Genomic DNA, 15,451 nt, shown 5'->3' on the forward strand with positions numbered 1-15,451 from the left:
CCGCGCCTTGTCTTGTAGCAGCCCGTACTCCGGTAAGAGACCTTGCTGTCGGCGGCTCGTTCGCTGCTCTTGGTTGGCGTCGGTGTCTTCTCCGCGAAGGGGGCTGGGTTCACGGCTTGACGGGGGCGTCCGGTACATGAACGAAGCAGCACCTCCACCAGATGTCACGGGGTCGTGACGTGGCCAAAGACAGAAAACTTCGTGTTGGGATTTAACTGTTTATTTGGGCGAACCTGTGCCCAGTAAAGGGAAAGTCTAATTACAGCAGCAGTCTTGCACAGATAGCAGTCTCGGACTGATAGCGGCGAACGCAGCGTCGGCCTTCGATCAACAACTGACAAGCGGCGAAGCGCGTCGGCATTTATACCCTTGCCGTCGAATGTTCTAGCGTTATCGCTGGCGGTGGCGTAGGTTCCAGAACAATCTGTACCGTTCGCACAGTGGGCGTGATCTTATCGAAATGATCTACTACAGTCCGGAACCCTCTAGAAACCTGCAGGCGCGGCTTGCGCCGAGAATCGTGCGGTGCTTCGGAACGATAACAAAAACTTGTGAAATGGAACGTGGCAATATTACTGGATTCCACCCCATTTTTTGAAGCTGAACTGTTGAAAATAGTTCTAGCGCTTAGAAAGCTTCCTTCGAATGCCAATGATGCGATTATAATCATGGATTCTCCGTCAGTAGATACGTTGATTACGGCGTCAACAAAATTGATGGCCTTAAAGACGCTTCTTCTGCTAGTCCCTCCTCAGCTGTAGCTACTGAATTTAGTATGGGTACCTGGTCATTGCGGCTTAGTAGTAAATGAAATTGCCGACTCTCTAGCACGAACAGCATTAGAAGGTCCAGTACTATCAGTCCTTCGCGAAGTGGCCACTATAACTGCGACAAAACATAGAATACTTGCGCTTGATGCAGACGCTATAGAAGGAATGATGTCAACATCCGAATTTGCTCACTTAATATTTCCGTGGAAAATTCATTGGTGTCCTACAACAAAGTTGGAAACCATTATAACCAGATTTTGATGTCGTGTCCCCCCGGTAAATTTTTATTCACATAGGGCTGATATGGCAATATCACAACTGTGCAACTTTAGTTCAGAATCAGAAACAGTAGAGTACTATTTTTTATAATGTCGCCAATACAAATTGCTAAAAAAAACACTCTTAGTTCACCCATTTGCTAGCCTTGGGCTGAACTTCACTCCAGAAATTATACTTTCCTTCGGTGCTTCCGATCTGGGCTTCAGCCACGAGAAACTTTCTTATGCAGTTTGCAAGTGCCTTAATGAAAGTAAAACAATTAAGCTTTTATTTGAGTGATTATATTGCTGCAAAAATATTCCTACATAAACAGGACCTTTGCTTAACCACGCTAACTCCTATTCAAGGTAATGAATGATTGTCTGATCTGAACGAGTGACAAACAACTATTGCAGTCCTTTTATTCTGCCTTGGGTGTCTTTCCTTTTTCTTTCTTTTTTTTCTGTGGTAGGTGGTTTCGATATTGAATACAAAAAAATCTTACTGAATTAAGTCATTGATTTTTGGTCGATCCCCTTGAGTGGGTACGAGCCATGGCTGCGAAATCATCATCATCATCAGCTGTACAGCTGATCCTGTACACGCTCTTTTCGATGCCGTAAGCTGCTGTCACCCTTTGTTCGCGTTGCACTGGGACAATATGGAGCATTTATTACTTATTGTAAGGCACAAAAGACAGCAAGAAATAAATATTATTCGCACAAACTGCCTTCATTACTACAGTTCAACACTAAAATGTTCTGGAGAACGATTTTCCCAAATAGCATGGATAACGACGTTTGCTTACACAGCGATAACCTAGTACGACTCGCTGGTTTGAACTTATCTTCAAGTGGCCACACAATTCAGCATAATGCGTATCAGTTAAGTGCCCACCCGGCGTGTAGAACGCGCAGCTGCACACTCTACTGCTTTTGGCTAATAATGCTTTATGATGCCTGGGCACTTTGTAAAGGTTGGACTTTTAAACCACTAACTCGATTTGCAATTGAATTGGTGAGATTCCTGGCATGATCCTCCTCTTCTTCCATGCGTTGTGACAATAAATAAAGAAACATCTTGGTATGCATGAAATATAGAGCAAGGGTATTCCATGCAGTGTTTTGAAAAGTGCAGCTGTTATAATTCGAACTATCTCTGTGAGCCTGCGTAACGCTCAGCAGAGCTCCTATTTTCATGGCGAGAGGGAGGCAAATATAGAAGAGCTCTGGTTGGTAGAAGCACGAGCTGGTCATGTGCTCTTTACCTGTGGCACGTCTGAGGCTCTCTGAGAATGGCGCACAATTGCACACCGCGAATAATGGTCAAGAAGATGCGCTGAAAGGAGGGGAAACTCCTAACTGTTTTTGTAGGCTCCCTCTGACGAGAAAATGGTGCACTTGCAACGGCGCCTCACCAATGTTCCCTGTCGCAGAGAGCTATCATACACAACATCACTAGAACGCACTTATTGCATGTGTTTGATTTGATTGATATGGGGATGTAACGTCCCAAAACTACCATATTATTATGAGAGACGCCGCAGTAGAGGGCTCTGTAAATTTCAACCATCTGGTGATCTTTAACGTGCACCCAAATCTGAGCACGCGGGCCTACAACATTTCCGCCTCCATCGGAAATGCAGCCGGCGCAGCCGGGATTTGATCCTCGACCCGCGGGTCAGCAGCCGAGTACTTTAATCACTAGACCACCGCGGTGGTGCCTGAATTGCATGTGGCGCGTTAGGATTCCACCATGGCACATAAGCACAGCCTTGAAAGGACTCATTGTCAAGTGTTCGGGAAGTTTGAAAAAGCAGCCGTAGGCATGCTCCATATGAAGCTCCCTAAATGATCGAGCTAGTGCCCGGCAAATAAAAGCGTCAAATAACAAGCAATTCAAGGTTGTCGCTGATAGCAAATAGAACAGTGCTGCAGTGTCAGCCGTTGCGCAATCTGTCAAAAAGGTCAAACGTGGCAGCTAACTTGAGAAATAACTCAACTTATGCACCGGGGTTACTGTAACCCCAGCATGCTGATGTTACTGCAAGACAACCAAATTAAAAAAAATAATAAGGTCTACCTCCTCTTGAGTAAAAAACGACAAATAAATGTACAAACCTGCAAGCTTTTAATGTTTTCTAGAGATTAAAAAAAAACTAGGAGACCGTTATGCCACTCCAACGTGGTGGTCTAGTGGCTAAGGTACTCGGCTGCTGACTCGCAGGTCACGAGATCGAATCGCGGTTGTAGCGACTGCGTTTACGATGGAGGCGGAAATGTTGCAGACCCGTGTGCTCAGATTTGGGTGGACGTTACACAACCCCAGGTGGTCAAATTTCCAGAGTCCTCCAATGCGGCGTCCCTGAAAATCATATAATGGTTTTTTGACGTTAAACTCCACATATCAAATCAATACCCTTATGCACCTTATTTATAAATTGACCGCGACAGCGAAGTTTAGTCTCTAGCGCGTCCTTCAACCACTCTGAGTATGCTTGTTACTCTATCATGTTACTCAATAAATTTGAATTGTGCAATACAGCAATGTAGTTGATAAATTTGTAAGTGATTTGGGCCAATGAAGCGTTCACATATGACTTCATTTTGTGCAATGAGTATCATGTTTCAAAGCACTAGCTGTTTTGCATGGTAACTTTGTTTGAAGCCCCACCGTCGTAGTCTAGTGGCTAAGGTACTTGGCTGCTGACCGGCAGGTCGCGAAATTGAATCCCGGCAGCGGCGGCTGCCTTTTCGATGCAGAAGAAAACCCTGTAGGCTTGTGTGCTAACATTTTATTCCACAATGAAGAACCCCAGGGGGTCAAAGTTTGGAGCTTTCCACTTCGCAATCTCTCATAAATATATCGTCGTTTTGGGACGTTACATTTTACATATCAATAAAATATTTTTGAACTTGCTATGCACCCAAAGCGTTATCCTTATAAAATCCGCCCAGTAAGTGTGCGCCTTAAATTTGTAATGAGTGGCCAGCTTTGAACACCGAAGTTGTTGTGATAGGCGAATTTTCCTGCTTTCCAACGAGAATGTGCGCTGCTAACACGCAGTATTACTGAGGTACTACATGTTGAAATGTGAAGCATTTACACAGGACGCGTCTGTTGGCAAAGCATGAGCGTAATCTTCACTGCATTTCCAATCAGAAGTCATTTTAACTGTATTCTGGTGCAGACGCGTGGCTATGTGGTAGAACATCTTGCCACGCAAACAGCGTCGTTTGATTATGACTCGGAAAAAAAGAAAAAAAGATCATTATTTAATGCTTTTTTTTCAATTGTTCAGTCATGAAAAAATTATTTTTTGCTCACAACTAACAATACCCATGCCGACGCTGACGCCGGAACTTCTGTCAAAAGTGCTCTTTAGCGCTATGAAGCTAAGTATAACCCAGGTTTAGTACTGTTTTGCAGTGATGACTAAACTTCACCTTTTCAATTAGAATTGATTGGTCCATCCCCGTTATGTTGCCTCGTCGAGATAAATATGTCATATTTATAGATGTCGTGTTAAATGGTGTTCCTTCAAACAGGTTTGAAGGTTAACTGATGCCTTCATATTACTGTCCAAGTACCTAAGCGCATACATCCAGGTCCCCATGACAGTGTCGCCCTGTCATTTACCTGATATGATAGAACATCTCTTATAAACGCTATAAAAGCTCTTGTCGCCACGAAAGTGACATTTCGCGCTTCAACTGCGATCACAATGTATTGTGGCACTGGTAGTTTGTGGAGCTTTACTCTTATCGTCGCTTCTATCTGTGCAACAAAAGGTAATATAGTTAATCACTGGATTCAGTCATAACTGCTCTGTTAATTAGCTTTATAACTTTACACTCTCCTCAATAAACGATAGTATGGTTTTAACAGTGTTACATATAATCTCCAGTGAAGTCAAAATACTGTCATCAAGTTTATCTGTTGTTACGTCCTTGGAGTCCATGTATAATGAACATTGCGGAGCGTGTGAAATGTGCGTCATTATTAAAACGTAATATTTAGAATGCATTTCTTTGCAACTCAGAATTGCAAACATTTTCGTTGGATAAATCATACAGTGCGCCAACAGAAGTACCAGTAAATGATATTTTATGTGGTAGATTCTAACAATTTTGTCAATGAATTATACATATGTGACTTTCTTAGATCGTCAAGTCGATTCTGATAGATTGATTATTTCACATAGAAAATTTTTTCTGGAACTGATAGATTTTCAATGGAAGTATGTGATAGTGAAAACGCTGTTTCAGGCAAGGTCATTGTATATCCGAGAATGCTGCAAAGCCGATCGGACGATAGCGTAAAAATCCTAAAGATAAATGAAGACATTACGCTAAACTTACGGAAAAGCTCTGTGTTTTCGGAGGAAATTTTCATCCACACAACTAAGGATGGAGAACCCATATCATATCACGTAAGTATACTTGCCATTCCTTCATGTGTCTAAGAAGCACTCAATGGGCTCAATTGACCTCTTTCATAGAGCCATTTTTCCATGAACATAAAACAGCAATGTTGAAATGAGTATGTAGCACTTTAGGGCTACTTTCATGGACACTCTGATGTCAGCGTTGTGCTCGAGCGAGAAATCGAAATACGGTGAAAACTCCTGATTTTGTATTTCAAGAGACTTGACAAATCGCTCCTTTCAATCATAATCCGAGGTATTGAATGTATAAAAAACATTATTTTATTTTAATGGTCTTGACGTAATCGTAAAAGGAACGTTTATTTTCTACAAGAGCAGAGTAAAAGCCACGATCCCTGCCATTCAAGACTTCGTTTGTATCCTGGCCATGGGTCAATACTCCCATGCCTTAAGTTGACAATGACTCTGAAGGCATACCTTCCCATGTACCGTTGCTAGAAACACCAAAACGTGACAAAAATTTTATGTTTGAAGAAGGGCCAGCAGGTGATTGTAAGCTTGTCACAGCGTAGCAAGTGCATTGGCAGACTTATTGTTTACGTGCGCCGAGTAAAAGCACTAAATGTTTAGAGCTTTTTTGAGAACGCGACAAAGTATAAGCCCTTTACTAAGCATTTGTAATGGGATTGTGGATAGCCACCTGTCAGTCTGAAGGTCCGAGGTCATGTCGGTTGCTTGCGAATGCGGTTCTCGCTCTTTGCATCATACATTCGTGGTACTTGGTCCAAGCTAATGAAAAATTTTGATGGATGATTGAATAAATATGTTGTGGTTCATTGCAACACGCTTTAGCACATTGCGGGCCACTCCCATGGTGCAGCAGAAAGACCAAACGTAAAGCTGTTGGCAAAACCATATTTTTTGTTCGTCTGCGTAAGTGTTCAAAGTAGGCTCCCTTTTAGACGGCGTGATGACTTTACCATACCGTAACCCTAGGCAGAGCAAGAACATATCTCCTAGATTAGCTACAGTCATGCGAAAGAATTATGCATTAGTTGGCTCTATTTTAGAAAAACTTTTGTCTAATGTCGCAACGTTAGGGCACCCCTCAACCTGAGCTAGCCGAAGTTTCAGAGCCTTAGGCCTCTTTACTTTTCTGTGTGGTGGAGCTTATTGACTCCGTTCTACGTAAAACATTTTCGCCAGTTTGTCAATTGAGGTAGCACCGTTCCGTTTCTCATTTCAGCCTAACCAGTCCTCTTGTCGATCGGCCAGTCTCGCTGTGTGGCGGAGCAGTTCGTTGAGGTTGTTTCCCCCGAATTTCTCTTACCAGTTTGCAAGCATTTTTGTATATCTGATCACACTCTTAGTTTTTCTGGCAAATATTATTGCCCTAGCATTAATGGAGTGCTTTTATTCGACATTCATATCTTGAAATCTGGAGAGAGGCCACACTGTGCACGAAATTTACCTCACTTCCTCTAAAATTGATGTCTTTTTATTCAGCCTCTCAGTCCGCAGCCCTTGCGATTTGGCCTGCAGAGCAGCACTTGTGACTTCTGCTACGAGCGGCGAAGACCACACAGTTTTAGTTATCTAACTTACCTCAATAAATTTCTGCACAACAGCGTCTATTAGTCCATCGCATCGTTCAGTACACCTTACGGAGGGGTCGTCTGCAAGGGTCAAGTGAATAACGTCGTTGACATTGGATAGTGTTTAAACAGACCGATCAAGGCGATGGTTAAGAGGCTTGTCAATGCGACTAAGCTGGAGAGCGTCCCTCCGAGCAAAGTCTTACGTGTTCCACTGCGAAGGTGCCCATATCGAGAATAATGTCTCTATTCGTTAGGAATCACCTTGCATAGTTGGATAAGTGTTCCGCAAGGCCGAGGCTCAAGAAGTGACTCAGCGCGAAGTGGTGGCGAGCGCTGTCAATGGTTCTCTCCGAGTGTTGTTTTTATACCGCTCTCAAGTAACTTCTCTTGCAGTTGATGAGAGGACGTTTTATGATAATCTTGGCTTCTTGCGTCAAGAGACCCTTTCTGACGCTTATTATGTAGCGGTGAGAGGGCTTAATGACACGGTCCTTTAGTTGCAGAGTAACTCTCATATAGATCGCGTGTTCGGCCACCCAACGCATAGGGAGAGTGCAAATGGTCATAGCTTGTTGAGGCTGAGTTGTTTGTCCAGTTTGTTGATGTGGATGGTGGCAGCCACTCCAACATCTCTGGTACTGCTACTTCTTCACGTCTGGTTGCTTACATCCGTCAGGTGCTCCACCAACGTTTCATCAGTTTTTTTTGTTATCTGAGCCCGGTGTCGATTAGCCTTTAGGTCGCGCATTGCCTCTTTCATCACCTCACTTGCGATGTCCGCGTCCAGCTCTGGGTTAGCCGGGTGACTGTTGTGGCCTACAGGAGATGGAAAGAAACTTCAGATTCAGCAACTACCTGCTTGCCCGAAGACTCTTGCCTATCTGCTTGAGTTATTATGTGAGTCAACGTACATTTTGCTTTGATTCGGTGATGAAGTCTTTCAACATGTGCTTTAGAATTTCTTAGAGTTTGTTCTCCGCATCTGTCCCTGTAACAGTTTGCGAACCTTGTCGTATTCCTGTTTAGAAAAGACCTTACAGCGCTCTTTCATGTTTCTTTTGACATCGGCAATCTTCATGCGAATCCTGTGGTTAAACCTTATCATGACGAACTGTTGAGCATCGAGTAGGTGAACCCGTCCGCTGTTCATATTCTTTATGGTGAAGTTTGTGGTAACCTCCATTGCGTTAGTCTGGATGTAGACGCCAGTCTGCGCCATCCAGCGTTTAGGGTGCAGCTTCTCAGACATCTCGTATGTTTGTGCAACTCGTCTCAGCGGCTTACTCGGGACTTACCTCGCGCTGTGTTCTGTCAGACTCATAGGGCAGTGCCGGGATGTAATTATTGGGGTTAGTCCACTTGAATTCTACTAGGTTCCGGTAAACGGTAATGTGCAGTGTCGTGTCCCGGCTTGATGAAGTACCAAGTGCAATGATAAACGCGATGTCTGTTACAAGCCCAAAGTTCTTCTTTTTGTCTTCCTCTAGGGGACCTCCCCAGCACGAGTGTCGTACCAGTAGCCCTAAGCGTTGAGAGCAGCACGAAAGTCACCCGCTAAGACCAGGCGGGACCCTCTTGATGGGCGTGGCCTTAGAAAAGAGACACTTTAAGCGCTGGTTGAAGTTCATGAGAATAAACTATACGTTGAAAATAAAAAGGCTGTATCTGGTACCAGGTCCCGCAATCGTTAGTAACAATATAGGCTCAATTTCGCACAAAGCCATTTGAAGTTCACGGATGACGTGGGTCAGCTTGTCGTTTATCAGTGGGCTACTTCTTTCTTCATCATTTTTAACGACAAAGTGATAACAAGGTAGCACGATGTTATCGTTTAGTGTTTTCTAGAAGATTATGACGTGCTGTTTCAACGAATGTGACCAAAAAAGCTGTCTTGTGAAGGAACCCGCTGCCGAAAAAATTGCATAACTATTTTATGAATGAACTAGTTCTAGCGTTATCGCATTGCTGCTACAATAGATCTAGTCTACATTAGATATGAGTGGCAGCGAGAGGTACATGTTCTCCTGACTTCTTATATATTTCTATATCGCAGCATGATCTCGAGCTGTTTCCACTCACGGTTCGTTTCTTTGAATTCGCTCAAAGCCTGCATGACTGGTCATTGGAAAGTGTACATGCAACCATGCCTTCCATTTCTATGCCACCGAAGCGGCGACAGGGATCTAGTTCACTTCGCGCCCGCTCTGGCACCACTGTTCCTCTTAAGACAAACGTTTTCACACGCATTTTTATGCGGCACAGTAGAACTTAACGCGTTTTGTAGTTGATTTAATTGATTTGTGGTGTTTAACGTCTCAAAACCACCATATGATTATGAGACACGCCGTAGTGGTAACGTGTTTTGTAGTTGCACATCACAGAATAGATTCTTCATGGTTATTAGGAGTACCTATTGCATTATCTCTGTGAAGAGTTTGCTCTCGGAAGGCCAATAAGTCGTAGAGTATAGGCCTCTACACTCTCCATGAATGCTTCCTTTTGACTTACCTAAAATAAAAATGGTCACTCATTCGGTTCTTGGGGAGGCGATTGCCGGGCAGATATCACGGGCCGACGTATTGACAGTCCGTAAAGGACTGCAAAAAGGCGCACAGGATAAATGTTGGCTCTTTTTGTTCATTAACAACGCCGGTTGAAGTCAAAGGACAGAGTTTAAAAGCTTGAGTTTACGACACAAACAAAACATGTGTTTTCAGCAAAGGCATCACACAAACTTGCCCACTCACCAGATACCAATTACAACTCACATAATTGGTTAGAAGGTATTTAAAACAACAAAAACAATAGTAAAAAACTTACCACGCTACGAATTCAATCGCACAGATCTTAAACTGCGCAACAATACTTAGCGGCCGCAAATATTCACCACACGCGTGTATTCTACTAATCTTCGAACGTGCTTCAAAAATTTCCCTTCAAGAAAACTCTAAAACAAACTTCAGCTCAGGTCGTCATCCCGGCGACACTCTTCAACAAAGTACTCCAGCGGCGTCATGACTCGTTTTTTTCACATGGGCTGACTGTAATACACGACTCACTCAGACCGCTTAAACATCACAACTTTTTAACTGAAGTTTCCCACCCGTCCCACCCTCCGACACCTCTCGTTTAGATCCGTCACGGTTTCGCGAACATTCCAACTGAATCTAATGCGCGTACCATGCTGCAGCCAGAAAAAAAGGCTTTCTTCTTGCCGGTTCGTCTGCGCAAACAGTCGCCCGCAAAAGAGGCCCCATTTCAATGTCTCGATTTCTCCTCATCTGTGCTGATTGGCTGTCGCGTATGTAGAGTGTAAGGGCGCAGCGTGGGTGCTTTTTATTGTTTGTTTTCTTGTTCCGTTCCGCCCGTCTGTGAAGAGAACGTTAGGCAGAGTGATTTGATGCTGTCGTCTGGAGGTGGCTGTGCGCGCCTGCTTCAGCGCTAGTTTGTGACAAAAATAAGTGCTGTGTTACGAGTAATACTCTTTCAGATTTGTTTCTTGAAACTGTAAAATACAAGGTGTTGTGCTCTAATGTAGTGTCTCTTTTCGTGTTGCAGCTGCGGAGCGACACAAAATAGCTTCGCGGCGTCCCACCACTTGAAAACCGCCTGCCACACACTCGCGCACAAAAGAATTGTACTCGATCACAGAAAACATAAGGCGAACTGGCCCCACCACAATTGCACACACAAAAAAGGACGAGAAAGCACACAAAAAAGCACACGGACACGCTCAGATTTCACGAAACCACATTAAAACACGAAGTGTCATCCACTTTGACGGGTGCACCATCAACGCCTTGCCCAAAAAGTGGCCGAAACTGTCACCTCTGCCGAGACGTGCTCGCCCATTCACGGCGATGTGACACTGAAGGCCGCACTTTGTTTTTTTTTGTTACCTAGTGGTCGTGGCTGTACTCCACTCTGCCGTTGAAAGGGGTCATTGCGAACTGGTACTACTTGATGTCTCGACAACTGCGTGGTGATGTAGCCCATTCACTGTCGCTGTTGACAGCGACACATCTAGATTTCTAAACATCACAACAAGTCAACACATCGCGCATGTCAAGCTGATGTAAATACGTGAACGAAATGTAAACATTCACGACCGCACTCTACACTTTACAAAAATTGAAGGATTGTTGACACCACAGGAATAAAATTAAACGTTGTAGAAAGTCCTGTGACCAGCTTTGGTTTCTTTCAACCGTAAACATATTTTCTGAGAATTCCATTGTGAAATACTGCAAATAATTGATTTCATATACTACCATCTGCTTTTCATTGTGCCTCGATCACCGACCAAGCTTCCATCACGCCACCGTCATGCAGCTTGTGCACCAAGTCATCCACCAAACACGTTTTGAATCGCCACTATCAGCCATAATTTTCAACTGTCGTCACCACCAGCTCGCTACCACCACCACCATCTTCCACCATTTTTTTCTATTCTCGCTGTCATCAGCCAATATGACCACTACAGCTTCCACCATATCTGCTATTATTTCCACCATATTTTACAACGATTCGAGAATCCACCACGCCAGGATTTTTAACAGGGTGATCACTTCATCTTAAGTAAATATACCATTGGGAATAGTCCGGTATATTCATTCGAACTAAAACAGGCTCCTAAAATGAAGTACACGTGCTTCAAGCGTGTTTAGTTTCAATAAAACTGCAGCCGCCACAGCAGGATAGGACCCCACGATTTTTAGGCAGTAGAGCTCGATAAACATTACGCAACCATTGTGTATAAAGCCACGCATTTTTTCTGTTCCAATTACTGCTTCCTGTTTATTGTTTTTTAGGCCATCAATAAACACTTATGCCCTCATAAGGCAATGCTTCCCAAGCATTATTCCCGCAAGCCTCATTCGAAAAATTGTGCACAATATTAATTGTGTAAATCTGACCATAGCATGTGAATTAATTTTCGTTTCAGATGCACGGGGCCGAACTGGAAAAAACACTATATGATGACAGTGACCAGATGGCAGCTGTACACGTCACTGAAGAGGATGGCTTGAGTGTAGTAAGTGCAATTTCGGAGAGTGCAAACAGTTCATTTCGCCATGAAACAATATTGTATAATACGACAAATATTTGTCTGCGCCAAGCAAGGAAACCTATAACCTATAGATTATACACTCGCATATTCTTACCAATCTTACAACTCTTTGGCCGCCAAGGAATAAGCACAGGTGCTCTTACTCTAATGTTACACTTTCTCTCGGCAATATTAGCCAGAAGTACGGATGTTACACCTCCTATGGGCAACTTCCTTTGTAGCATGCGGCAAGCAAGACAAGACAATGCGTGCCACTGCAAAAAGATCCAAGTCATGCGATACATAACTTCAAAGTAGCGTAAGAATAAGTACCTTTCTATATATTCTTGTCTGCTTCGAAAGCGTAATGTGCGTTCGTCTAAATGAATTCCAAAGTGTTGGGAAACATCTGAGCAAGACACTATAGGCAAACTTAATCATGATTGACATTAACCGAGTAAAATGGGTCATAGTATATATATATATATATATATATATATATATATATATATATATATATATATATATATATATATATATATATATATATATATATACATATATATATATATATATATATATATATATATATAGCAGTAACAAATAATGCGTATACATATATATATATATATATATTACAGCTATTTTTCTGCAGAGGTCAGTAGTTAGTATAAGCATATAAATGTATAGTTGACACACTCTTTCCCCGCCGCTGTGGTATAGTGGCTATGGTTTTCGGCTTCTGACCCACTGGTTGCGGGATCGAATTCCAGCTGCGGCGGCTGCATTTTCGATAGAGGCAAAAATGTTGTATGCCTGTGTGTTCATACTTGGGTGCACGGTAAAGAATCCAAGGTGGTCGAAATTTCCGGAGTCCTCCACTACGGCACCTCTGATAACCATATAGTGGTTTGGAAACAATAAACCTCACATATCAATATATAAAACAATCAATCAGCTGACAGACATTCAACCGAGAATTCTCGTAGCCGAGTTGTTGAAAAAAAAATTGTCAGATCCCACGTCCTGCGTGGATCAATTATATTCGAAGCTCGAAAGAGAAAAGTTATGTCAGTCTAATATCAACATAATGTTACGAACCGGGCTTAAAATATCCCGTGCATGATTATTATGTTTGGATGTGTCATTAACTTTTGTTGTACATTTATGTCACGTGATACGAAATTTAGCATCAGGTGACGTGATATGTGGAGCTAGCAAAACGGCCATGAGTAAGCTTTGAGTGTAGCATGTAGTTATGCTTTACATATGACACACATATCATGATTATCATGTTTGAACGTGTCATTTACCTTCGTAGTCTATTTAAGCTACCTGATACTAAATTTGTTATAGTTAGAGCCAGCAAAACGGCTGCGAGCGCGCTATGAGCGTAGCATGTAGTCGTGTTTTACGTGACACGCATATTATGATTATCATGTTTGGACGTGGCATTTATCTTCGTTGCCCTTTCACGTCATGTAACAGCAAATTTCGTATACGTGTAGCACGGAAAAGAGTCGTGCCGCCTTCATGAGCGTACTTTGTTGTCATGTTCTTACATGACACTAATATCATGACTATGATGTTTGCACCAGTCATGTACGTTCATCATCCATTCACGTCTCGTAATAGCCAATTTAGTATATGTGAGGCTATTGAAACGACCACGAGCAATTCATGAGCAGGGCGTGTAGTCTTCAGCTGTCATAACATGAAAATCATGACATTCGTGCCAAGATTTTCACTTGAATATCTGTTACTTATGTTCGCCATGCAGTCAAGTCATACCATATCAGTTTTGCAAAATGTCACGAGAACAAAACCACCGCAAGAGGAGCAGGACCATGAAATGTAAATTAGGACAATCATGACATATAATAATTATATCAATGGTATGACTGGTTAATTATGTTTGTCATACAGTCATGTTTTGCTATGCCAATTTTAACATTGATACCATTGTTGGTACGGCCAGGAGAGCTAAAAGTCGTAAGCGGCTAGATAGATAGATAGATAGATAGATAGATAGATAGATAGATAGATAGATAGATAGATAGATAGATAGATAGATGGATAGATAGATAGATAGATAGATAGATAGATAGATAGATAGATAGATAGATAGATAGATAGATAGATAGATAGATAGATAGATAGATAGATAGATAGATAGATAGATAGATAGATGCTCAAAGTCAACAAAGTTCACTAAGAAATGCTTCGCATTTGAAATTAAGGCGACCTGAAAGCTTTGCCTTTTAGAGTTGAACGCGATTCTGATATTCTTTTTTTAAAATTACACTTCAAAGCTTCAACGCATGAAACCTTTTTAGAATTTGCCTTGCACCTACTACGTGGCCTTAAGAAAATAGGTGCAATAGCGTGTGCACTTTTTGTAAAAGGTGACCGGCTTTATACACGAAGCCGTTATGATAATCCCATATTCTGACGCCCGCTGACAATGGGCGCTTGTACCACGCATTATTTCTGCACTATTTCTTGTTGCTTTGTGAAGCATTTTATACTGCACGCGTGTTTGTAAATATGAAAGCTAATTTCAATGTATTGCTAAGCAGACGCATGGCACTGCGGAAAAACATCCTCTTGCTACGCAAACGATCCGAATTCAATCCCCACTCGCACCCGAACAACCGGGAGTGGTTCCCATTATGACCCAGGATTTTTTTATCAATATTTTATTTACACATCGCTCGAGTTATCGGTCACGCATAAGATGGCGATTCTTCGATCACAACGAACGACACTGACTCCGGAATTTTGTTGAAACGAGCTCTTCAACACTGTAGCGTTAGATATACTATCCTGACATTAATTGTGTGCTACTTTCTTCTGAACTTTTATACACTTAGTTCGGCTTCGTTCCATCGAGAAGCATACTCAACCACCAACGGCGGCTTTTGATCTTTTGAAAGAAAAAAAAGTCAAGCTAAATATAGCCTGTTAACCTTTATTTTCTCAGAGAAGTAACTCAACATATATGATGGCGACACTTAGGCAAAGCAAGTGGCATCACACCTCGTTAGGGGTGTTTTCGTGTATAGAACACATGCGATCATGTCGGATGGAACTAAAACTTTATTGGTAAGGCAAGCTAAAACACTTTACGTGCCCTGGGCCACCGCATGTCCCTCACATTTCGAGTACGTGTTAAGGTCAAGCCGGACTATGAAAATGGCAGCTCTGTTAACGCAGCAAAACTTTGAGTGCAGACTGCCTTACAAGAAGCGTGTTTATTCTTCTAAATGCGGGTGATATCTTCCGTTGAGAATCAACAGGACAGCCACAGAATATGTCGTCAAAGTTTGCGGGCTGTTCTTTTCAAAAAGTGCGCCATGAAAAATTCAGGCTGAAGTCACATATACGA

The 15,451-nt window shown here is 42.5% G+C and overlaps 1 protein-coding gene across 2 annotated transcripts in view; it reads left to right on the top strand.

Moving 5' to 3' along the window:
• The first annotated feature begins 4,663 nt into the window (after positions 1 to 4,663).
• The window catches only part of LOC119170765 (venom metalloproteinase BumaMPs1), a 189,199-nt gene continuing 178,411 nt past the window's right edge, over positions 4,664 to 15,451 (top strand). For both annotated transcript variants that reach the window (XM_037422025.2, XM_075886732.1), the window contains exons 1-3: positions 4,664 to 4,819; positions 5,297 to 5,460; positions 11,959 to 12,048. In XM_037422025.2, coding sequence (XP_037277922.2) covers positions 4,753 to 4,819; positions 5,297 to 5,460; positions 11,959 to 12,048 — 321 coding nt within the window. In that variant the 5' untranslated portion in view covers positions 4,664 to 4,752. The remainder of the gene's footprint in view (positions 4,820 to 5,296; positions 5,461 to 11,958; positions 12,049 to 15,451) is intronic.

This window comes from Rhipicephalus microplus, chromosome 2 (genome assembly GCF_043290135.1).
Source record: "Rhipicephalus microplus isolate Deutch F79 chromosome 2, USDA_Rmic, whole genome shotgun sequence".
NCBI lineage: Eukaryota > Metazoa > Arthropoda > Arachnida > Ixodida > Ixodidae > Rhipicephalus > Rhipicephalus microplus.